The sequence below is a fragment of the Chiloscyllium punctatum genome, chromosome 24 (genome assembly GCF_047496795.1).
Source record: "Chiloscyllium punctatum isolate Juve2018m chromosome 24, sChiPun1.3, whole genome shotgun sequence".
NCBI lineage: Eukaryota > Metazoa > Chordata > Chondrichthyes > Orectolobiformes > Hemiscylliidae > Chiloscyllium > Chiloscyllium punctatum.
Window position 1 is genome coordinate 59,990,234 of NC_092762.1, and position 26,671 is coordinate 60,016,904.

Genomic DNA, 26,671 nt, shown 5'->3' on the forward strand with positions numbered 1-26,671 from the left:
CAGCTTGGACCAGCTAACCTACCAGAGCTCAGTCAATAGACCTGGGATGGAGCTGCTTTGCGTGAGTCAAACAGTGAATCCACTCAGGCACCAGGCAGAGGGAAGTGGACTGATCTAATCACACATACTAGCCAGTGGGCATACACACAACACACACTGGGCAGTGAGCATACCCACTCAGCTCACACTGGGCAGTGAGCATACACCCACAACACACTGGGCAGTGAGCATACCCATCCAATACACACTGGGCAGTGAGCATACCCATCCAATACACACTGGGCAGTGAGCATACCCACTCAGCTCACACTGGGCAGTGAGCATACACCCACAACACACTGGGCAGTGAACATACACCCAACACACACTGGGCAGTGAGCATACCCACCCAACATACACTGGGCAGTGAGCATACACCCACAACATACTGGGCTGTGAGCATACCCACCCAACACACACTGGATGGTGAGCATACACCCAACACACACTGGGCAGTGAGCATATGCCCAACACACACTGGACAGTGAGCATACACCCAACACAAAATGGGCAGTGAGCATACATCCAACACACACTGGGCAGTGAGCATATACCCAAAACACACAGGGCAGGGAGCATAGCCACCTAACACACACTGGACAGTGAGCATAGCCACCCAACACACACTGGGCTGTGAACATACACCCAACACATTGGGCAGTGAGCATACCCACCCACACACACCCACCCAACACACACTGGGCAGTGAGCATAGCCACCCAAAACATACTGGGCAGGGAGCATAGACACCGAACACACACTGGGCAGGGAGCATAGACACCCAACACACACTGGACAGTGAGCATACGCCCAACACACACTGGGCAGTGAGCATACGCCCAACACACACTGGGCAGTGAGCACAGCCACCCAACACACACTGGGCAGTGAGCATACACCCAACACACACTGGGCAGTGAGAATACCCAACCAACACACACTGGGCAGAAAGCATAGCCACTCAACACACACTGGGCTGTGAACATACACCCAACACACACTGGGCAGTAAGCATACATGCAATACACACTGGGCTATGAGCATACCCACCCAATACACACTGGGCAGTGAAGATACATCCAACACACACTGGGCAGTGAGCATACACCCAACACACACTGGGCAGTGAACATACACCCATCACACACTAGGCAGGGAACATACACCCAACACACACTGGGCAGTGAGCATACACCCAACACACACACTGGGCAGTGAACATACACCCAACACACACTGGGCAGTGAGCATACACCCATCACACACTGGGCAGTGAACATACACCCAACACACACTGGGCAGTGAGCATACACCCATCACACAAACCCGGCAGTGAGCATACACCCAACACACACTGGGCAGGGAACATACATCGAACACTCACTGGGCTGTGAGCCTACCCACCCAACACACACTGGGCAGTGAGCATACACCCAATACACACTGGGCAGGGAACATACATCGAACACTCACTGGGCTGTGAGCATACACCCAATACACACTGGGCAGTGAGCATAGCCACCCAATACTCACTGGGCTGTGCGCATACCCACCCAATACATGCTTGGCAGTGGACATACCCATCCAATACCCACTGGGCAGTGAGCATACCCGTCCAAGACACACTGGACAGTGAGTATAGCCACTCAACACACACTGGGCAGTGAACATGCATCGAACACACACTGGGCTGTGAGCATACCCACCCAATACACACTGGGCAGTGAGCATACACCCAACACACACTGGGCAGTGAGCATACACCCAACATACACTGGGCTGTGAGCATAACCACCCAATGCTCACTGGACTGTGAGCATAACCACCCAATGCAAACTTGGCAGTGAACATACCCATCCAACACACACTGGGCAGTGAGCATAGCCACCCAACACCTACTGGGCAGTGAGCATACCCACCCAACACACACTGGACAGTGAGCATAGCCACTCTACACACACTGGGCAGTGAACATACACCCAATACACACTGGGCAATGAGCATACACCCAACACACACTGGGCAACAAGCATACACCCAACACACACTGGGCTGAGAGCATATCCACCCAATACACACTGGGCAGTGAGCATACACCCAACACACACTGGGCTGAGAGCATATCCACCCAATACACACTGGGCAGTGAGCATACACCCAACACACACTGGACAGTGAGCATACCCACCCAACACACACTGGACAGTGAGCATAGCCACTCAACACATACTGGGCAGTGAACATAAACCCAACACAAACTGGGCAGTGAGCATACACCCAACACACACACCCGGCAGTGAGCATACACCCAACACACACTGGGCAGTGAACCTACATCGAACACACACTGGGCTGTAAGCCTACCCACCCAACACACACTGGGCAGTGAGCATACACCCAACACACACTGGACAGCCAATACTCACTGGGCAGTGAGCATACACCCAATACACACTGGGCTGTGAGCATACCCACCCAATACACACTTGGCAGTGAACATACCCATCCGACACATACTGGGCAGTGAGCATACCCACCCAACACACTGGACATTGAGCATAGCCACTCAACACACACTGGGCAATGAGCATACACCCAACACACACCCGACAGTGAGCATACACCCAATACACACTGGGCAGTGAGCATACCCACCCAATATACATCGGGCAGTGAGCATATCCACCCAATACACACTTGGCAGTGAGCATACACCCAACACACTCTGGGCAGTGAGCATACCCACCCAACACACACTGGGCAGTGAGCATATCCACCCAATACACACTGGGCAGTGAGCATACACTCAACACACTGGGCAGTGAGAATACCCACCTAACACACTGGGCAGTGAATATCACCACTGAATATACACTAGGCAGGGAATATCACATTGCACAGGGCATTACCTCCCCAATGCAGAGGTCCACTCGCTTTGTGGAGAAACCTAGATTCTTAAGCAGAATTCCTGATCATGTCAATGGTTTTGGTCATGAATTGTGTTACACAGCAACATTCAGACCTGCACTGAGTTAACCCAAACAGGCAAGTAAGAGTCAACTCTGAACAATTCTAACTGACTCAAACAGGAATCAATGCAGAATTGGAAAGATTTTGGAATTTAAAGCTATCCTTTGCAAGTGTTCACATTTACTCACCGATGCACGATGTGTGGTGTTGTGTGAAACCAGGTGGACATTTGCACGCAAAGGATCCAATCGTGTTAACACACAGGAACTGACAGTTATGCTGTTTCGTTGAACATTCATCAAGATCTAAGAAAGTAAAAGAGAAAAAAGGAACAATCAGAAGGGACATGAAATAGAAATCATTCCAGAGAGATAAGAAATAGGAATAATGCTGGGGAACGATTAACGGGAGTAACACTTTAGGATGTGCAATGGCAATATTCCGAGCAAGGGGATTGTGAGTTTTGGTTTTAAAGGACAGTGAAAACCAGGGGATCTTTTGAAGCACCTTTTCTCGAATAAGTTACATAATCTTAGTGCTTCAGTATTAGAAGCATTTTCACCCTGCATTCAGGCAGCTGCCTGGCTTTGTTGATTAAATCTCTGAAAATAATAGGCGGGTGAGTGCAGGTCCAAGACTCCCAAACTTTGGACAGGGTTCGAGTTTATAAAATCATTTTTTTCCTAAATAGGATAATCTACGTTGAACAGGTTGTTGGAGGAGGGAGCTGATAGAGATTGATATCACTAAGGGAGCTCAATCAAATTCTATTGGGAAACCAATTGAACTTGAAAATTCTATCTGAGGACACAAAGTGGAATTCTCAAAAACAAAACAGAGATTTTCATTTCACCCTTGCACCAGGTTGAAATACATCTTAAATACAATTTAAATGCATCTGTCAATTTCAGAAGGTCCTTCTCTGTCTCCAATAGGGATGATCCTCAACCACAAAACAATCTGTGTGGGTAGAATTGAGGAACCGCAAAGGTTTTAAAAAACCCCATAGTTTTAGAGTAATGTACGAACCTCCAAACAGCAGTTAGAAGCTGGGGTGCAAGATACATCAGTAGATAGAAAAGATATGTAGGAAAGGCAAAGTTATAGTGGTCATGGGGCTTTTCAAAATGCAGGTGGACTGGGAACATCAGATTGGTAGTAGATCGCAAGAAAAGAAATTTGTGGAATGTCTACGAGATGGTCTTTTGGAGCAGCTTGTGATGGAGCCCACTAGACAACAGGCAATACTGGATTTAGTGTTGTGCAGTGAGGCAGACTTGATAAGGGAGCTTAAGGTGAAGTAACCCGTGGAAGCAGTGATCATAATATGATAGAATTTTCTCTGCGATTTGAGAGGGAAAAGTTGGAATCATAGCTAACGGTATTCCAGCTGAATAAAGGCAACTGCAGAGGCGTGAGAGAGGAGCGGGGAAGAATTGACTGGGAGAGAAGCCCAACAGGAAAGACAGTGGAACAGCAATGGCAGGAGATTCTGGGAGTAATTCAGAAGACACAGCAGAGATTCATCCTGAGGAAAAAGAAGCACGGTACAGGGAGGATGAGGCAACCATGGTTGACTAGGGAAGTCAAGGATAGCATAAAAGTAAAAGCGAAAGCATATAATATTGTGAAGGGCAGTGGGAAACCAGAGGATTGGGAAGCTTATGAAGACCAAGCGAGAGCAACAAGAAAAAATGAGGGAGGGGATTAAATATGAGGGTAAGCTAGCCAGTAATATAAAGGAAGACTGTAAGAGTTTCTTTAAGGGTAAAAGAGAGGCAAAAGTGGACATTGGGCCACTTGAAAATGATGCTGGAGAGATAGCAGTGGGGAAATAAAGAAATTGCTGAGGAACTGAATAATTTTTTCGCATCAATCTACATGGTGGAAGACATGAGTAATATCCCAAAAATTCAACAGAATGAGGAGTCAGAGCTGAGTTTGGCGGCCATCACTGAGGAGAAGGTGCTAGAAAAGTTAATGGCCTGAAAGTGGCTAAATCACATGGACCAGGAGGACTACACCCCAGAGTTCTAAGGGAGTCAGCTGAAGAGATAGTGGAGGTGTGAGTGGTGACCTTGCAGGAATCACTAGGATCAGGGAGGTCCCAAAGGACTAGAAAATCACTAACGTGACAACCCTGTTTAAATAGGGAATAAGGCAAAAGATGGAAAATTACATACCAATGAGCCTAACCTCGGTTGTGGCTAAGATCCTGGAATCTGTTGTGTAGGACGAGATTTCTGAATACTTGAAAGTGTATGGTAAAATAGGGCAAAGTCAGCATGGTTTCATCAAGGGGAGGTCATGCCTGACAAATCTGCTGGAGTCTTTGAGGAGGTAACGAGCAGGTTAGACCAAGGTGAACCAATGGATATTATTTACCCATTCTTCAAGAAGGCCTTTGACAAGGTGCCGCACAGGATGCCGCTGAGTAAGATAAGAGGCCATGGTGTTAGAGGCAAGGTGCTAGCATGAATAGAGGCTGGGCTATCTGACAGAAAGCAGAGAGTGGGGATAAAAAGGTCTGTCTCAGAGGATAGCCGGTGACAAGTAGTGTTCTGCAAGGCTCAGTGTTGGGACCATTTCTTTTCACTTTATACATTAACATTCTTCCTGATGAAGAAACTGAGGGCATTCTGGCTACATTTGCATAGAGAGGGACAGGTAGCATTGAGGAGGCGAGAAGGCTGCAGAAGGACGTGGACAGGTTGGGAGAGTGGGCAAAGAAGTGGCAGATAGAGTATAATGTGGGAAAATGTGAGGTCATGCACTTTGATAGGAAGAATAGAGGTATGGACTATTTTCTAAATGGGGAGAAAATTCAGAAGTCTGAAGCACAAATAGTCCTGGGAGTTCTAGTCCTGGATCCCCTTAAGGTGAACTTGCAGGTTGAGTCAGTAGTTAAGAAAGCAAATGCAATGATGGCATTTATTTTGAGAGGACTTGAATATAAAAGCAGGGATGTACTTCTGAGGCTATATAAGGCTACGGTCAGACCACATTTGGAGAAGTGTGTGTGGTTTTGGGCCCCATATCTCAGGAAGGATGTACTAGCCCTGGAGCATGTTCAGAGGAGGTTCACGAGAATGGTCCCAGGAATGACAAGCTTAACATATGAGGGACATTTGAGGACTCTGGGTTTATACTTGATGGAGTTTAGAAAGATGAGGGGAGATCTGATTGAAACATACAGAATACTGAATGGTCTGGACAGAGTACATGTTGGGAAGATATTTCCATTGGTTGGGGAGGCAATGGCCTAGTGGCATTGTCACTGGAATCTTAACCCAGAGACCCAGGTAATGAATCCTGCCAATTTAATAAATATCTGGAATCAAGAGTCGATGATGACCAGGAATCCATTGTTGATTGTTGGAAAAACCCATCTGGTTCACTAATGTTTTTTAGGGAAGGAAACTGCTGTCCTTACCTGGTCCAGACCCACAGACCTGCTGGGATGGGCAATAAATTTTAATTATCCAGTGACACCCTCATCCCGAGAATGAGTGAAAAAAAGAAGAGATTGGGACCCGAGGACATAGTCTAAGAGTAAAGGGAAGACCTTTTAGAATGGAGATAAGGAGAAACTTCTTCAGCCAGAGAGTGGAGAGTCTATGCAATTCACTGCCACAGAAGGCTGTGGAGGCCAGATCACTGAGTGTGTTTAAGACTGAGATAGATAAGTTCTTGAGTATCAAGGGGATCAAAGGTTGCGGGAAGAAAGTGGGAGAATGGGTTGAGAAACGTATCAGCCATGATTGAACAGCAGAGCAGACCTGATGGGCTGAATGGTCTAATTTCTGCTCCTCTGTCTCATGGTCTTAAAATGTTTGGATATCAGTTGTTTCTATCTCTTTTCTGAAATCCCTGTAGAACCAGGTGCTAGAAGATGAAGTTATTCTGTCTGCAGTCACTCATAACTTAGGAAATACCAATTAATGCTCAGAAAGATGCCACAAATTGAATCCCAATAATAGTCAGGTAATCTGTTTATTTCTTTATATTAGTTGAGGGGTAAGCACTAACCAGGTTACAGTGGATAAATGCTATGGCTCTCTTCAAAGTAATTCCATGAGATCTTTTATCTTACTCAAGAGAATATACAGGAATTCATTAACTGTCTTATTCAAAAGATGTAAACCCTAAGCAGTGCAGCACTTCCTAGTTACTGCAATGTGATCATCAGCCTAGATTTTCAGAGATTTAAGTCTCTAGACTGGGACTTGAATCTTTAACCTTCTTACTTGGTGGAAAAGAACACTTTTATTTGAGCCCCTTGTCACACATAGGTGTTTTGCACTGACCCACCAAGCAGAATACTTCTGATTTACAGCTCCCCAGCTCCTTACCTTTACATGTCTTTCCATCTTCCTGCAGAATGTAGCCTCGCGGACATGAGCATTGGTAGCTACCTTCTGTGTTCTTGCAGATGAAGTTGCATGGTTTGGGTGACAGCGCACATTCATCAAGATCTGCAAGGAAGCAATGGGGATGAAAGTATAAATGCTGTGAGTTACGTTTTGTAATCCCATATAGCCAGGTTAATGGGATTGTGGTTATTGTGCCAGTTCTAGATAGCCATTGAGTGTATTGCTCCAGACAATCCATTGGAAGCCCTCTCTGCTGCTGTATCTGTTTAGGAAGAAGTAATGGAGTACAGAACAGTATTAACTAGGAATTGAATCAAATTTTCTCTCCAGTGTTTTTTTACTGGAATTACCAAATAGAAAAGTATTGATCGTGTTTCATTTCCTTCTTAGTGATCATCACTCGAGTTCTCATTCAATCACCCAAAGTTGTTCCCACTGCAAATGATTAACATGACATACTGGTTTCCATTAAACCTTATTCTTGGGGTCCCTTTCTCAATAACTGCTAGGTGTCTGTGGAGGCAAAATCCCAGGTAATTACTGAATCCTGTTCCAAAACTATAGTAGCTTATTGAGGCCGCTTTTAAACGCGCCTTGTATGGGTGGCACGGTGGTTCAGTTGTCAGCACTGCTGCCTCACAGCACCAGGGACCAGAGTACAATTCCAGCCTGAGGTGACTCTCTATGTGGAGCTTGCACATTTTTCCCGTGTCTGCATGGGTTTCCTCCGGGTGCTCCAGTTTCCTTCCACAATCCAAAGATGTGCAGGTTAGGTGATTGGCTGTGCTAAATTGCCTGTAGTGTTCAGGGATGTGTAGGTTAGGTGCATGCATTAGGGGTAAATGTAGGGGAATGGATCTGTGGGGGACACTCTTCGGAGGGTCAATGTGGATTTGTTGGGCCGAAGGGCCTGTTTCCACACAGTAGGGATTCTAAATCTAATAGGCAATTCATCACTTACTTCTTGCTCTCTGACACATCTTACCTTGCTTTTCTTTATTTTATTGATGTTATAGTAGTCAATGTTTCTCAGAACTTTCTCTCTTGATCTTCCTGAGCTCCAAATGCCCCAATTCAAGTCCACCCTTCCTGTTCCTTGCATCCTCACTGTGCTCAAATGATCAGTCTCCATCAAACCCTAATCCATTATTTTCTAGGATCTGAAAGCTTGGGCGTGTCTTACCCCTTCGCCCTCCACCCCTAATCTGAAGCTTTTTAAAATCTAAACTTGGTAATTTGACCTCTGTTTCCCAACTTGCCTCAGTTTCTCGCCTATAATTTCCGACCTTAGTGACGTCCAGAATGTTAGCCTTGAGCTGTCACTTGGATGTCTCAAGTCAAAAACAGAATGTACTTTTCCTTAAAAAACAATGCTAACAATGTGTGTACAAGAAGGGTGTTCTGCATCACATACAGTTTGTACTCTGAAATGGTGACAGAAAGAGTTCTCACCAACACAGGAGGTTGCTGTTAGATCAGTGGTGTATCCAATATTACAGAAACAGCGGAAGGAACCCATGGTGTTGATGCACTGTCCGTTCTTACACAGATTCGGTACTACTCTACATTCATCGATATCTGAAATGTATAAGAAATATCTGTAATTGTATGCTATTGTGAATATCTAATTCATCGTTCATCTGTTTTAAGAATACAAACTCAGTTTCAGGAATATATCTTATGGTTTTAGTTTTAAAAAAGTTAGCATAGGAGAGAGCTGTAAAACAGTAGCTGGACCTACTTCGGAAAGAGCTGGAAATGTGACGTCAACAATGATCGCCACAGGGGCATTCCGGAGAAACTTGGAACTAAATTAATTGAAAAGCATGCAAAGAACCCTGAAAGGTTGAAAAACCCATTTACTTCATCAGATCAATGGAGAAACTGTATATGAGGGATAATTACTCTAAAGGTTAGTTCGCACTCAGCCCAGAGCAGGATATAACATTATGAAACTTTCCTGAGCGGGAAGGCAATGGCCTCATGGTATTATTGCGAGGCTATTATCTAGAGAGCCAGGTCATTTTTAAATTCTGTCACAGCAGATGGCAGAATTTGAATTCAGTCCAATAATGTGGAATTAAGAGGCTAATGATAACCATGGAATTGTTGCTGATTGTTGCAAAACCCCATCTGGTTCCCTAATGTCTGTTAGGGAAGGAAATTTTCAGTCCTTACCTGGTCTGACCTACATGTGACTTCAGAGCCATAGCAACATGGATGAATCTTAACTGCTCTCTTGGTAATTAGGGAAAAGTAATAAATGGTGGCCTAGCCAGCGATGCCCACATGCCATGAAAAAACAAAAACAATCCAGTAAATCCAGAGATACAGAACTTCTGAACTGTAATAGGCTCAGGGAAAAGGACTCAACTTTATAACAAACTTCGTGTGAGCCTTTAACATGGGCTAGAGTAAAACAGCATCACGTTCCTGGAAAAGTATTCCACAATGGCAAAATACATTCAATTCTTCATTGTATTGTTGATCTATAACTTCACCTGTGATACTGATGCATGGCCCTATGCATTCATCTCCTTCTACAAATAAATGCTTGTCAATGTTGTATCAGTAGCAGGACTGGTGCCCTCCAGGGCCATACCAAAGTGTTGGATAGAACAAATCGACCAAGAGATAATGGAGTACAGTCAGTCCACATGCTGTGCAACAGGACGTACTGTGGATACTGTCATCGGACTGAAACATACTAACAGGAAATTCCTTGCAGGGGATTAATATAGTCTGGAAAGACACCTCGAGGTTCTGGTGAATCTTACCTTTTCCATTTCACCTTTTACCTTTCAGCTTTGCAAGGTGCCAGTGGTAATAGACTCATACAACAAATGTGACATTCAAACTGAATGAGGGCAATCACAATGCAGTGAGGGACTGATAGGTGGCTCATGGAACACTTTCTTACCAGCAAACAGATGGGAGTCAACTGACACAACTAATACACAGAGAAGGTCATTTTCCTACCATGTGCATCTTATCAGAAGCCACATCCATTAAAAAAGGCATTTTGGAAATGTAGGTATGTGATTTTCTGATTGTTAACTTGAAATCACACACATTAAGTTCCAGCGGGCTCAGCTGGCGCAAAGTTGGAAAATTACTCAAATGACATCTACTTTTGAAAGACCGAGAGGATCTGAATAGATCTGCTTTACCTCTACCATCTGTGGTATATCCAGGTCCATGTGGGCACATTTTTTTGTAACGGGCAGTGCCAGGCAGTGGGCATAGCTCACACTGGTTACCCCATCCTCTGCCTCCATTGCAGCAGCACTCTGACTTGGTGACCAGGTTGCGGTTGGTGGATGACATTTGGCACATGGTTTGCAAAACTTCAATGAAACAGAATCCCTGACGATTATCTATATTAGAAGAAAGAATGTTAGGTCGGATTACAGAGGTGATCCACAGACAACAGGATAGGAATCACAATTTTATTGTTAAACGTAAGAAAAATGATCATGTATTTGTCATCTTATTTAATTTCTTCTTCCTGTTATTCTAACTTCTAAAACTTCATGAAATATCTATGACTATCTGATGTGGGACTGAGTTATAAATACCTCAGTGTGGGGTGACCGACCAGGGAACTGGAAGTCAACAACTTCAGAAGAAGTGGAGATGGACTTTGAGAAAGAGGAAGATCAGTATCTATGGTTTTAATTATAATTGAATTTTCCAGGGTCTGATGCATATTCAGAGAATACCATAAATGCAAAGTCAAATTAGTCATTTTAACCTGACAATTCTTTTCACGTAATTAAATATTCAACATAGAGTCATAGAGCATGGAAACAGGCCCTTTGGTACAACTGGTCCCACCAGCCTGCGTTTGGCCCATATCCCTCCAAATCTTTCCTGTTCATGCACTTATCAAAATGTCTTTTAAACTTTGTAACTGTATTGCATCCAATACCTCCTCTGTCAGTTCATTCCACACAGATACCACTCTCTGTCTAAAAAAGTCGCCTTTCATGTCCTTTTAGGAGATAGTAAGGACTGCAGATGCTGGAGAGGTCAGAGTTGATAAAATGTGGCACAGCAGGTCAGGCAGTATCTGAGGAGCAATGTCCTTTTGAAATCTTTCGCCTCTCATCTTCAAAGTATGTCTCTTAGTTTTGAACCCACATCTTAGGGAAACGATGTCTGCTATTCACCTTATCTATGCCCCTCATGATTTTATAAACCTCTATAAAGTCACCCCTTAACTACCTACACTCCAGTGAAAAATCATGAATGGAGATACAGCTTTACACACACCCACAAAAATACCAAAAACTAGAACACCCACAGTGTGACCAAACCCAAAACATACACCGACAGAGTCAGCATGGATTTATGAAGGGGAAATCATGCTTGACTAATCTTCTTGAATTTTTTGAGGATGTAACTCGGAAGATGGACGAGGGAGATCCAGTGGATGTACTGTACCTGGACTTTCAGAAAGCTTTTGATAAAGTCCCACACAAGAGGTTAGTGAGTAAAATTAGGGCGCACGGGATTGGGGGCAAAGTACTAGATTGGATAGAGAATTGGTTGGCTAATAGGAAACAAAGGGTAGTGATTAACGGCTCCATTTCGAAATGGCAGGCAGTGACCAGTGGGGTACCGCAGGGATCCGTGCTGGGACCGCAGCTTTTTACAATATATGTAAATGATATAGAAGATGGTATCAGCAATAACATTAGCAAATTTGCTGATGACACAAAGCTAGGTGGTAGGGTGAAATGTGATGAGGATGTTAGGGGATTACAGGGTGACCTGGACAAGTTAGGTGAGTGGGCAGATGCATGGCAGATGCAGTTTAATGTGGATAAATGTCTGGTTATCCACTTTGGTGGCAAGAACAGGAAGGCAGATTACTACCTCAATGGTATCAAATTAGGTAAAGGGGCTGTTCAGAGAGATCTGGGTGTTCTTGTCCACCAGTCAATGAAGGCAAGCATGAAGGTACAGCAGGTCGTGAAGAAGGCTAATAGCATGCTGGCCTTCATAACAAGAGGGATTGAGTATAGAAGCAAAGAGGTGCTTCTGCAGCTGTACAGGGCCCTGGTGAGACCACACCTGGAGTACTGTGTACAGTTCTGGTCTCCAAATTTGAGGAAAGACATTCTGGCTATTGAGGGAGTGCAGCGTAGGTTCACGAGGTCAATTCCTGGAATGGCAGGATTGCCTTACACGGAAAGACTGAAGCGACTGGGCTTGTATACCCTTGAGTTTAGAAGACTGAGAGGGGATCTGATTGAAACGTATAGGCTTATGAAAGGACTGGACACTCTGGCAGGAGGGAACATATTTCCGTTGATGGGGGAGTGCCGAACCAGAGGACACAACTTAAAAATACGGGGTAGACCATTTAGGACAGAGATGAGGAGAAACTACTTCACCCAGAGAGTGGTGGCTGTGTGGAATGCTCTGCCCCAGAGGGCAGTGGAGGCCCAGTCTCTGGATTCTTTTAAGAAAGAATTGGATAGAGCTCTTAAAGATAGTGGAGTCAAGGGGTATGGAGATAAGGCTGGAACAGGATACTGATTAGGAATGATCAGCCATGATCATATTGAATGGCGGTGCAGGCTCGAAGGGCAGAATGGCCTACTCCTGCATCTATTGTCTATTGTCTACCTATTGTCTATTGACAGCGTGATCCAAACCAAAATATACACCCACAGTGTGACCCAATACAAAATATACACCCGCAGTGTAACCCAACCCAAAATATACACCCACAGTGTGATCCAACCCAAAACATACACCAACAGTGTGACCCAATCCAAAATATACACCCAGTGTGACCAACCCAAACTATACACCCACAGTGTGACCCAATCCAAAATGTACACCCAGTGTGACCCAATCCAAAATATACACCCACAGTGTGACCAACCCAAACTATATACCCACAGTGTGACCCAATTCAAACTATACACACAGTGTGACCCAACCCAAAACATACACCCGCAGTGTGACCCAATCCAAAATATACACCCATAGTGTGACCAACCCAAACTATACACCCACAGTGTGACCCAATTCAAACTATACACCCACAGTGTGACCCAATCCAAAATATACACCTGCAGTGTGACCCAACCCAAAATATACACCCACAGTGTGACCCAATCCAAAATATACACCTATAGTGTGACTCAATCCAAAATATACACCCACAATGTGACCCAACCCAAAACATTCACCAACAGTGTAACCCAATCCAAAATATACATCCACAGTGTGACCCAACCCAAAACATACACCCACAGTGTAACCCAACCCAAAACATACACCCGCAGTGTGACCCAACCCAAAATATACACCCACTGTGTGATCCAAACCAAAATATACACCCACAGTGTAACCCAACCCAAAACATACACCAACAGTGTGACCCAACCCAAAGCATACACCAGCAGGGTGACCCAATCCAAAATATACACCCGCAGTGTGACCCAACCCAAAATATACACCCACCGTGTGATCCAAACCAAAATATACACCCACAGTGTAACCCAATCCAAAATATACACCCGCAGCGTGACCAACCCAAAATATGCACCCAGTGTGACCCAACTCAGAATATACACCCACAGTTTGATCCAACCCAAAACATACACCCAAAGTGTGACCCCATCCAAAATATACACCTGCAGTGTGACCCAACCCAGAATATACACCTGCAGTGTGACTCAACCCAAAATATACACCCACAGTGTGATCCACCGCAAAACATACACCCATTGTGTGACCCAATCCAAAATATACACCCAGTGTGATCCAACCCAAAACATACACCCACAGTGCGGCCCAACCCAGAATATACACCCACAGTGTGACTCGATGCAAAATATACACCCACAGTGTGACCCAACCCAGAATATAGACCCACAGTGTTACCCAATCCAAAATATACACCCACAATTTGACCCAACCCAAAACATACACCCACAGTGTGACCCCATCCAAAATATACACCCACAATGTGACCCAACCCAAAACATACACCCACAGTGTGACCCCATCCAAAATATACACCCACAATGTGACCCAACCCAAAATATGCAGCCACAGTGTGACCCAACCCAGAAGATACACCCACAGTGTGACCCAATCCAAAATATATACCCACAGTTTGACCCAACCCAAAACATATACCCACAGTGTGACCCAACCCAAAATACACACCCACAGTGTGATCCAACCCAAAATATACACCTACAGTGTGACCCAATCCAAAATATACACCCAGTGTGATCCAACCCAAAAATACACCCACAGTGTGACCCAACCCAGAATATACACCCACAGTGTGACTCTATCCAAAATATACACCCACAGTTTGACCCAACCCAAAACATACACCCACAGTGTGACCCCATCCAAAATATACACCCACAATGTGACCCCATCCAAAATATGCAGCCACAGTGTGACCCAACCCAGAAGATACACCCACAGTGTGACCCAATCCAAAATATATACCCACAGTTTGACCCAACCCAAAACATATACCCACAGTGTGACCCAACCCAAAATACACACCCACAGTGTGATCCAACCCAAAATATACACCTACAGTGTGACCCAATCCAAAATATACACCCAGTGTGATCCAACCCAAAAATACACCCACAGTGCGACCCAACCCAGAATATACACCCACAGTGTGACTCTATCCAAAATATACACCCACAGTTTGACCCAACCCAAAACATACACCCAGTGTGACCCAGCCCAAAACATACACCCAAAATGTGACCCAACCCAAAATATACACCCAATGTGTGACCCAACTCAAAATATACACCCACAGTATAACCCAATCCAAAACATACACGGAATGAGGAACTTGGGGGCGGAGAGGTCGGGAAGAAGATTACAGTTCAAGAAGGCAGTGCTGAGTCCGAGGGTTGGGACTGAGATAAGGTGGGTGGAGGGGAAATGAGGAATCTGGAGAAATCTGCATTCATCCCTTGTGGTTGGAGGGTTCCTAGGCGGAAGATGAGGCGCTCTTCCTCCAGGTGTCGTGTTGCCATTGTCTGGCGATGGAGGAGGCCAAGGACTTCCATGTCCTTGGCGGAGTGGGAGGGGGAGTTAAAGTGTTCAGCCACGGGGCGGTTAGGTTGGTTGGTGCGGGTGTCCCAGAGGTGTTCTCTGAAACATTCCGCAAGTAGGCAGCCTGTCTCCCCATTGTAGAGGAGGCCACATCGGGTGCAGCGGATGCAGTAAATGATGTGTGTGGAGGTGCAGGTCAATTTGTGATGGATAGGGAAGGATCCCTTGGGGCCTTGGAGGGAAGTGAGGGGGGAGGTGTGGGCGCAAGTTTTGCATTTCTTCCAAGGCACACCTCCCCCCTCACTTCCGTCAAAGGCACACCTCCCCCCTCTCTTCCCTCCAAAGCCCTCCCCCCACCTTTTCTCAGTCCCAACCTTGGACTTAGCACTGCCTTCTTGACCTGCAATCTTCTTCCCGACCTCTCTGCCCCCACCCCTTCTCCGGCCTATCACCCTCACCTTAATGTCCTTCTACCTATCGCATTTCCAATGCCCCTCCCCCAAGTCCTTCCTCCCTACCTTTTATCTTAGCCTGCTTGGCACACCTTCCTCACTCCTGAAGAATGGCTTATGCCCGAAACGTCGATTCTCCTGCTCCTTGGATGCTGCCTGACCCGCTGCGCTTTTCCAGCAACACATTTTTCAGCTCTGATCTCCAGCATCTGCAGTCCTCACTTTCTCCAAAACATACACCCCCAAGTGTGACCCAACCCAAAACATACACCCCAGTGTGACCCAACCCAAAACATACACCCCCAGTGTGACCCAATCCAAAACATACACCCATAGATGCAGAAGGATTCAGCCCCTGAAATGTATTTTCTTGCCATTGGGATGGATGGTGTCAGTAATTCTGCTCAGTGAGTCTATGGGAAGTGCACTCTGATTCTGGTTCTCCAAGCTAACCTGTAGCAAATGAATCCAGCTCAGTTCAGAATGAAATCCCATCCTCAATATTTAACTACGTCACCTTTTAGCTCTTTGGCATAATGCATGACTATAAGCAGTCAAAAGGGAGTTAAGATATGAGTGATTCAACTGTACAAATGGTAAACGGGCAGGTTTTGTGTTGCTGCTTTGGCAAATGCCAATCACCAGAATAAAGCAGAACAGTCCAGATTTCACTAGCTATATCTAAATATTGGGCACTGAATGAGAATACAAGCTGGGAAATCATTGCTCAATATCCCAGTCAGTCTGTTCACTCTGTGTAGTATTTGATTTTATGATCCATCACCTCTCTTGCCGCTCCTGATAATTCCCTGCAATATTCCTGAGACAATCAAATTTCATGTTAATTAGCAACAAGTTCCCAATGGAGCTTGTGGATGCTTGGAGGTTCCCCACTTACCCAGACATTCTGTAGATGATGGACTTTCCAAGAATCCTTCGTTACAGTCACATCGGTAGCTGCCGACTGTGTTGATACATCGGCCATTCTGACATATCCCTGGTTTAGTGCGACACTCGTTTTCATCTGAGAATGTTCCAATAGAAGTTTAACCATGTGTGAAGATGAAAGAACTGCATTTACAGAAAGCATCTAATCCAGTCTCGCAGCAACATTTCATTTAATGCATAGTTACTGTTGTTATGTTGATCATTTTACACGCAGTAAGGTTCCAGATTGGTTTGAGGGGTACTCATTGGTATGTTAGTCACGACATTGGGAGCACTCACTGCTGAGAAATCTTTATGGACATAAGTGACAGACAGGGCTTTGCTTAATCTAAAAGAAATATCTGACAATAGAACACTCTATGAGTACTGCACTGAGTGTCAATCTGGATTATGTTCACAGGTCTTGGGCTGGGGTTAGAACTAACAAATATTACGCAGTAGCATCAGTGCTACAATTGAGCAAATTTGAAATTTAGACTTTCCTTGAAACCAAATTTAGATTAAACACACAGAAGCAATTTCTCTGCTGAACATTTCTGTTTGTCAGTCAAGATGATTTTAAATTAATTTCTTTTTAGCGAATACAGGTTGGCAATCTGTTTGGTACAAGATCATTCTCTCTTAACTACAACGCCCAAAGCATCAGAATATTCCAAAGTTAAGCACCAACATTTTACGGTGACGTTTATCATGAATGAAATCAGACGTATGTAAAGACAAGATACACAACATTTTGAGAATTAAAATGAGTTCATACTTCCCACATCATAAAGTTCACACACGCAGAATAATTTATTTGCACTAACTGGTCCAAATTAGTTAGTGAGCTTCTGGTCAGACTTCTGCCCAGTAACGGAGCCTTCACTGACTACGTCACTTGAAGGTTGGAGGGGAGTGGACGTAATGCCAGGCATGCACCCAATCTCTCTTGGTGTGGTTATTTATTGCCAGAATCACAGAGTTTGAAGACCATGTATCCCATCATGTCTACAACTGGCTTTCCAAATGAACATCTCAATTAATACCATCCTCCTGCCTGCTTCCTATCTTTGCACATTGTTCCTTTTCAAATAACTGTCTCATTTCCTGTTGAATGCCTCAATAGACCTACCTCCACCACATCCTGCATTCAAAACCCTAATCATCTCTTGTGTGAAAAAGATTTTCTTAATTTCTCTTCTGTCTATTTACTAATTGCTAATCTGCTCTCAATCCTTTCATGAGAAACATTTGCTGTCTCCCATCCCATCCCATCCATTCTGTATAGATCTCTTTTAATAAATCACAGGAAATTGTAGCTATGTTTTAATCAATCTGTTTGGAGATGTTCTTATGCACCAATGGAGCAGGTGGGACTCGAATGAGTGCCTCCTAGGTCAGAGGTAGGACATGCTCCTCAGGAGATTGTGTGTTTTGTTAGCTGCTGTCTGAACCTGTTCTGCTACCTTCAATGACCTATGCACATATACACCAAGCTTCCCTCTCCCTCTGCACCCACGTTAGAGAGTTCCATTATTTTATCTTATTGCTGTTATAACCTCCCAACACCGAGACCTGGAGGGAAAGAGCAGCAGTAATCACCGTGACAGTGATGATAAAACCCTATTGCATTGGTTGGAAGAAGAAAGTGGATTGTTGCTCTCCCTTCTCTCTGTCCCAGCCTCAATCATTAACCTGCTGAAGAGTCTAGACCAGTCCAAGGCCTGCAGTTAAAAAAAACAATGTGGTGAGGTGTAGATCCTTCTTCTTATCCTATACAGTGGTACAGTTAGATGTTTTGCACATCTCGGGGGCACACAGGTGCCTCCTGGCTCAGAGAGTAGGAACACTACTATTGCGATGGCCCAGTGGTATTGATGCAAGACTATTAACCCAGAGACCCAGATAATGTTCTAGGGGGGCTCTGGTTTGAATTCCACAATGGCAGATGGTGACATTTGAATCTAATAAAATTCTGGAGTTAAAAGTCTAATGATGGCCATGAAGCCATTGTCAATTGTTACAAAAACCCATCTGGTTCACCATCATTTAGGGACGGAAACTGCTGCACTTACCTCCTCTGGCCTACATGTGACTCCAGACCCACAGCAATGCGGTTGACTCTTAACTGACCTCAGGGCAATTAGGGATGGGCAATAAATGTTGGCCTAGCTAGCAAAGTCCACACCCCATGAATGAATAAAAAAAAAACAAACAGGCATATGGTTAGAGAGACAAGTAGACACACACACGCACTCAAATATTTGCATACACACGGAGAGAGACAAGCGAATGCAGACACACACATTCAGGCAGAAGATAGAAAGATTTACCCATGCAGCCCTCTCCATCTGGTCTTCGCATCATTCCAGGTGGGCAGATGCACATGAAAGTGCCGATCAAGTTCTTGCATATCATTCCCCGGGATTCACAGTCATGAAATCCTTCTGAACACTCATCCAAATCTGCAATTAGGGATTAGCACAAGTCAGCAGTGCATAAACCTCCCTCTTAGAACCCCAACACTCCTGCATCAACTCTCCACCCAGTGATAGTAACATACACTTGTGGCTGAATTGCTGTACAGTGTACCAGCTGTATCAAGACTTGCCAAGGGTTTGGGACAATATTGGAATGTTGAGTGTTTGTGAATAAACTAGTGAGCTACACAAGAACGGAAATGAACCACTCAGATAACTAAAGTTCTTGTACACTCCAGCCTGTGAAGTTACAAACAACAAGCTCAGTCATTGGGTATGTGATTTACATCTGAAACAGGCTAACAGTTATACATTTAATCATCCCTATGTGAATGACCGCGCTATCTTAAGAGAGCTGAATTTGTCAGTTGTAACTTAATTCAGTCAGCTGCGCAGGCTTTTACCAGGTTTGGGTCAGGTTATGAACTTGCAAAATGTTTATTGGGCGGTTTAGATTGAATTTATGTTGCATTACATTGGACATGCAATTGGTCACTTCACAGCTGGGGCAGATCACCCCACAGCTGGGGCATATCATCCCACAACTGGGACAGATCACCCCACAGCTGGGGCAGATCACCCCACAGCTGGGGCAGATCACTCCACAGCTGGGGCATATCACCCCACAGCTGGGGCAGATCACCCCACAGCAGGGGAATATCACTCCACAGCTGGGGCATATCACCCCACAGCAGGGGAATATCACTCCACAGCTGGGGCATATCACCCCACAGCAGGGACAGATCACCCCACAGCTGGGGCATATCACCCCACAGCTGGGGCAGATCACCCCACAGCTGGGGCAGATCACTCCACAGCTGGGGCAGATCACCCCACAGCTGGGGCATATCACCCCACAGCAGGGGAATATCACCCCACAGCAGGGGAATATCACCCCACAGCAGGGGAATATCACCCCACAGCTGGGGCAGATCACCCCACAGCTGGGGCAGATCACCCCACAGCTGGGGCAGATCACCCCACAGCAGGGGCATATCACTCCACAGCTGGGGCAGATCACCCCACAGCTGGGGCAGATCACCCCACAGCAGGGACATATCACCCCACAGCAGGGGAATTTCACCCCACAGCTGGGGCAGATCACCCCACAGCAGGGAGATATCACTCCACAGCTGGGGCAGATCACCCCACAGCTGGGGCAGATCACTCCACAGCTGGGGCAGATCACTCCACAGCTGGGGCATATCACCCCACAGCAGGGGCATATCACTCCACAGCTGGGGCATATCACTCCACAGCAGGGGAATATCACTCCACAGCTGAGGCAGATCACCCCACAGCTGGGGCAGATCACTCCAGAGCTGGGGCAAATCACCCCACAGCTGGGGTAGATCACTCCACAGCTGGGGCATATCACCCCACAGCAGGGGAATATCACTCCACAGCTGGGGTAGATCACTCCAGAGCTGGGGCAGATCACTCACAGCTGGGGCAGATCACCCCACAACAGGGGCAGATCACTCCACAGCTGGGGCAGATCACTCCACAGCTGGGGCAGATCACCCCACAGCTGGGGCAGATCACCCCACAACAGGGGCAGATCACCCCACAGCTGGGGCAGATCACCCCACAGCTGGGGCAGATCACCCCACAGCTGGGGCAGATCACCCCACAGCAGGGGCATATCACTCCACAGCTGGGGCAGATCACCCCACAGCAGGGGCAGATCACTCCACAGCTGGGGCAGATCACCCCACAGCAGGGGCAGATCACTCCACAGCTGGGGCAGATCACCCCACAGCAGGGGCAGATCACTCCACAGCTGGGGAAGATAACTCCACAGCTGGGGCAGATCACTCCACAGCTGGGGAAGATCACTCCACAGCTGGGGCAGATCACCCCACAGCAGGGGCAGATCACTCCACAGCTGGGGCAGATCACCCCACAGCAGGGGCAGATCACTCCACAGCTGGGGAAGATAACTCCACAGCTGGGGTAGATCACTCCAGAGCTGGGGCAGATCACTCACAGCTGGGGCAGATCACCCCACAACAGGGGCAGATCACTCCACAGCTGGGGCAGATCACTCCACAGCTGGGGCAGATCACCCCACAGCTGGGGCAGATCACCCCACAGCTGGGGCAGATCACCCCACAACAGGGGCAGATCACCCCACAGCTGGGGCAGATCACCCCACAGCTGGGGCAGATCACCCCACAGCTGGGGCAGATCACCCCACAGCAGGGGCATATCACTCCAAAGCTGGGGCAGATCACCCCACAGCAGGGGCAGATCACTCCACAGCTGGGGCAGATCACCCCACAGCAGGGGCAGATCACTCCACAGCTGGGGCAGATCACCCCACAGCAGGGGCAGATCACTCCACAGCTGGGGAAGATAACTCCACAGCTGGGGCAGATAACTCCACAGCTGGGGCAGATCACTCCACAGCTGGGGTAGATCACCCCACAGCAGGGACAGATCACCCCACAACTGGGGCAGATCACTCCACAGCTGGGGCATCTTACTCCACAGCTGGGGCAGATCACTCCACCATTGACAATGGATTCAATTGGTTGTGGATCACAGCACAGCTGTGAATTAATGATTGTGTACACACATGGAATTGGTTACTCCATAGCTGGTTTTGCTAGCTGTACCAGAGATTTGGTGCATTTTCCTGGCTATTCCTGATTATAACTGCCTGAGCAGTCATTCTGTCTGTCTGGTGTTAAGATAATTCACGTCATTGTCTTTCTAATCTTTGAAAACAAATTTCTACAAACAAATGTCAGCATTAACAATTGATGCCTGCAAATCTGTTAAATCGCTGACACTTTATTTTGGCAAAAATGGATTTCCAATTAAATATAAAGCGAGTTTAGAGAAGGCTGATATTTGATCTCTGTTCTGTGCTGTAGTGGAGCTCAGCATATTGATGCCTTCACTTACCTTTGCACATTTTGCGGTCAGCTCTCAGAGTGTAACCTCCAGGGCAAGTGCACGCGTATGAACCATAGGTGTTGATGCAGCGAAATGCACACAATAGGGGATTGAGGGAACACTCGTTAATATCTAAAAATACAAACAAAACATTGTACATCACACTTCCTGATCATCGATCTGAAGTCTCTTATGCCAGCTCTTGGGCTGGTTTACATATCCAAGGTGCCCCACCTAATGCACCTGTGCAGAGAATGAAATTTTCTGGGATTTGTTGTTTGAAAAATAGTCGTCACCGTGACCAGTTTCAAACTGAATCTCATCAGTATCTGCTACAAAACTAACTTTTACCAGCACCTGCTCCAAAGCAACACCATCAATTTCACCGCAGAAACGTTGTGCAATTGAGTCAGTAAAATATTTGGCTTACCTTCACAAGTCATCATTGGACCAGGTTCAAATCCATCATCACACGCACACTCAAACCCTCCAATGACATTGCTGCAAGTTCCGTTGCCACATGGGTTACCAATGGTGCATTCATCAGTATCTAGACACAAAGGTCACACTCAGTCTTTCATAATGACATATCTCAGAGTTTGACTAGAAAGACCCTCTACATTCTGTTTATGTCCAACTCCTGACCTGAAGGTTCATTCAACAATGCACAGTCACTACTGCCAGAGGGACCAGTCAAGATTTACCTCAAGCTCAGAGTTGCTCCAATGTGGCTTAATATCCTCTGAAGGAATAGGTGGCAAGGAAATAGAGAGAATGGCAGATTGAGGGAGAAGCCAGAAAAGTAAGGATTGGCAAGAGACCAGAGAAATAAAGAACTAGGGAGAGACCAACAGAACGAAAGAAATATTAGGAGAAAAACAGAGCACAAAGAAGAGAAGTAGGAAGCTATGAATAGTGTTGCAAATTCAACATTTATAAAATTTTTACAGTCCAGGACTGACTACATCAGTTGGGGTATATGAAGGAATGAACAGGTCATGTGAAATGTTTTTGGTTCTACCTGACAACAATCTTGAGTAGGCAAAAGTGAGGACTGCAGGTGCTGGAGATTAGAGTCAAGACTAGAGTGGGGCTAGAAAAGTACATCAGTCAGACAGCATCAGAGGAGCAGGAAAACCAACGTTCCAGGCAGGAGCCCATCATTAGGCCTTCATTCCTGATGAAGGGCTCCTGCCTGAAACATCGACTTTCCTGCCCCTTGGATGCTGCCTGACCTGCTGTGCTTTTCCAGCACCACTCTAGTCTTGACAACAACCTCGAGTGTCTGTGTTGTTACAGATACCTGCGGACAATAGCAAGGACATTTGTGATGACTATGAGTGGACTCAAAGTCTAACAGGAGGTGTTAGGATTGTCAGCCATTAGGAGCTGAACATAGATTTGAACTGGTTCCTCGAGAATGAAGTGTCTATTTGGAAGACAGAGTAAAGGATGAAAAGAAATTTTTAATCATTGTACAAGATAAATGAATGAACTTTCTTTTGTAGATTAGAGCTTAAGTTGTGTACTAAAGTAATGTTTTAGTCATTGTTGTTTTTAGCTTGTTTGTTACAGCAAAGACATAAAACTTGACACCTTCGAGAGTGATTCTTCCAGACATTCACTGGAAATTCAAAGATCCTTTAAGAAAATATTAGTCTCTACCAGGAAATCATCAAAAGGGATAAAATAAGAACTCAAGAGTAAAGAAACAGGCATACACCAATAGAGTGGGGAAGTAGGGAACTACCAGAGGGAATCGGGGGTTATCAGGGATGGCTGGCAATGTGGAATTCAGAGCACATACAGATTAGCCATGATAGTATTGAATAGCAGAGCAGGCAAAAGTGTCTACAAGTGATCTACATCTGCTCCTATTTCATATGTTTATAGGTATTTTAGCCTCAATTTCCCAGAGAGGACCCTTCTACTGTCTCCCACTTTCCATACAGAACTGGAGCAGGTTTTCCGGTCTATAGACTCTATGGTGCTACTTGATGGAGGTAACCAGGGTCTAGAAGCTGGGAAGCCAGAGACACCCTGTGTTGGACCTTTTCCTGAAGGCCCACCCTATTAAGTGTCTGAGAGACACTTAACTGGACATGACCAGAACTTTGCTGGGATCAAAAAGCCCAAGAATGGAAGTCCATTTTGCTGAAGGCTGCTGCATAGCAGTGGCATGGGTGGTGGGGTGGGGGGGAGAAGCAGAGACACTGGGGAAGCAGGGGAACTGGGAGGAGCAGGGGGACTGATGGTTAGTGACATTGGAGGGGATAGTGGGACTGGGTGAAGCAGCGGCACGGGGGGGGGGGTAGTGGCATTGGGGGTGACAGAGAGACTGGGAGGAATAGTGGCACTGAGGGGTACACACTGAGGCTGAATGCACTGGACCCCAGGCCCTAGGTGAGTGGTGTCACGTGGATGTTACAGGGTGGCAATCACAGAGAGGAGGGGTTCAACAGTGGCTCTCCTCAGGCTTCCCTTCCTCTGCCAGGTGCTGAAGTGGGATGAGGGCCTAAAGGGGTAGGTAATTGCCCAGTTCAGTGCCTCAGGTCGCAGGAAGGAGCGATGATCGCCCATGGGCCTTACTGCTACAGATGTAATCAGGGTAGAGGCAGGATGCTGGAGGGATAGACATCTACAACTCTCCTGTCCAATGAAATACCCCGCGCCAGCAATCCCATGAGCAGGGATAGTGTGTAATGGATGGCTTTGTGTCCAGAAGAGTCTACACTAGTCCCCATTGCACATTGATACTTCACAACCCATTCAGCATTTCATGAATTTTACCCTCAACATCAGATAGCTGGTGTAGCAGACAGACTAGATATATTATTGACAGCTCTTATACCCAGTCACAGTATTGGGGTGAGCCGTACACCTGAGAACTCCTCATCTTATTAACGATCCCAACAACCTGCTGGTTGCAGAGCAGCAGAACTCCTGTTTACCTGGGCCATGTCGAGATGTTTAGTTTTATTTTGTTTCTCTATTTCTTCCTGATGCATGCTAATATTTTCCTCTTCATATGTTTAACTACCATTTTAATGCTGTGATTATCTCAGATTATTGGACCCCGTGTTAGTGGATTCCATATTTAAGAGACCTTCTTGTGAAAACATTCCCAAAACCTTTTGTGCTTCATCTCTAATCCTCAATTCATGCCGTATTACACAGATTTTCTTCAAATGAGACCCATCTCTTCAAGAAACTCACCAACACAGTTGACTCCAGTAAAATCTAGGCTATATCCAAATGGACATTCACATCGGAAAGAACCATCAGTATTTATACAGTGTCCGTTAACGCAGATTCCAGGGTTCTCGACACACTCATTCACATCTTTAAGAGGAAAACAAAACAAAAAATCAGGAGCTCCATATTTAATCAGTCAACATAATGCAACATTTATCTTGGTATAGCTTTTGGAATACAGTAAAGAACAGCAGAGCTAGAATATTGTGACTTGTCTCACTACATAGATAGGGATTGGAAAACTTGAATGATTTCAGTGATGTTTAACCATATCAGAAATGGGTAGCATAGACAGGTTTTGCTTGAAATATCTAGGAATATCTAAAGTACATTGGTGTCTTTATGGCAGTGTAATGTATTGAGCAGGAGATAACTTCTCCTTTTTGAGTAATCTTTCAAACTTCATATCATACTGTTTACTGTGATTCTGGAAACAAAAGTTTTGTGACAACTTTGGTCTGGAAAAGTACTTACTCAGAGACAAGAGGACTTTTTCTTGCTGAGTTTACAATGCAAGCACACAGATCATCTCACGACACCCTAACCCCTGCCTTGGATGATTTGTATCCTCTATCGGGTACTTTACAACGAGATCTACAGGTTGGGTTTAGATGAGATTAGATTCCCTACAGTGTGGAAACAGGCCCTTCGGCCCAACAAATCCACACCGACCCTCCGATGAGCAACCCACCCAGACCCATCTTCCTCTAACTAGTGTACCTAACACTATGGGCAATTTAGCATGGCCAATCCACCTAACCTGCACATCTTTATGACTGTGGGAGGAAACCGGAGCACTCGGAGGAAACCAATGTAGACACGGGGAGAATATACAAACTCCATACAGACGGTCGCCCGAGGTTGGAATCGAACCTGGGACCCTGGAGCTGTGAGGCAGCAGTGCTAACCACTGAGCAAGTTCTTTTGCTATTCACAACTGTTTGATAGTCTCTCCTCTTTCAAGGCAATAGTTTCTGATAGGCTCTGCTGCATAAATATCAATAAAAATGGCTTGCATCCAGTTTGGAGTTTACAAAAATCAAAGTGAAAATGAGTTAGAAAATCATTAACAAATGGAAATCACAAGACAAATAAATAGAATTGAAGGTTCAGGATTGTCTGTTGATTTCAATGTGATGTGAAGGAGACTGTTTTTGTGGTGTATAAGTGAAAGTAGGATTTATACTTATTCTGGTGTTTCATATCT

General features: G+C 45.6%; 1 protein-coding gene across 1 annotated transcript in view; it reads right to left on the reverse strand.

Moving 5' to 3' along the window:
- The window catches only part of fbn2b (fibrillin 2b), a 401,753-nt gene that overhangs the window by 10,929 nt on the left and 364,153 nt on the right, over positions 1-26,671 (reverse strand). Inside the window, exons 52-60 of the mRNA XM_072593951.1 lie at positions 25,426-25,551; positions 22,640-22,759; positions 22,219-22,341; positions 19,159-19,290; positions 16,797-16,922; positions 10,553-10,759; positions 8,835-8,960; positions 7,362-7,484; positions 3,198-3,314 (exon numbers count right to left, since the gene is read on the reverse strand). Coding sequence (XP_072450052.1) covers positions 3,198-3,314; positions 7,362-7,484; positions 8,835-8,960; positions 10,553-10,759; positions 16,797-16,922; positions 19,159-19,290; positions 22,219-22,341; positions 22,640-22,759; positions 25,426-25,551 — 1,200 coding nt within the window. The remainder of the gene's footprint in view (positions 1-3,197; positions 3,315-7,361; positions 7,485-8,834; positions 8,961-10,552; positions 10,760-16,796; positions 16,923-19,158; positions 19,291-22,218; positions 22,342-22,639; positions 22,760-25,425; positions 25,552-26,671) is intronic.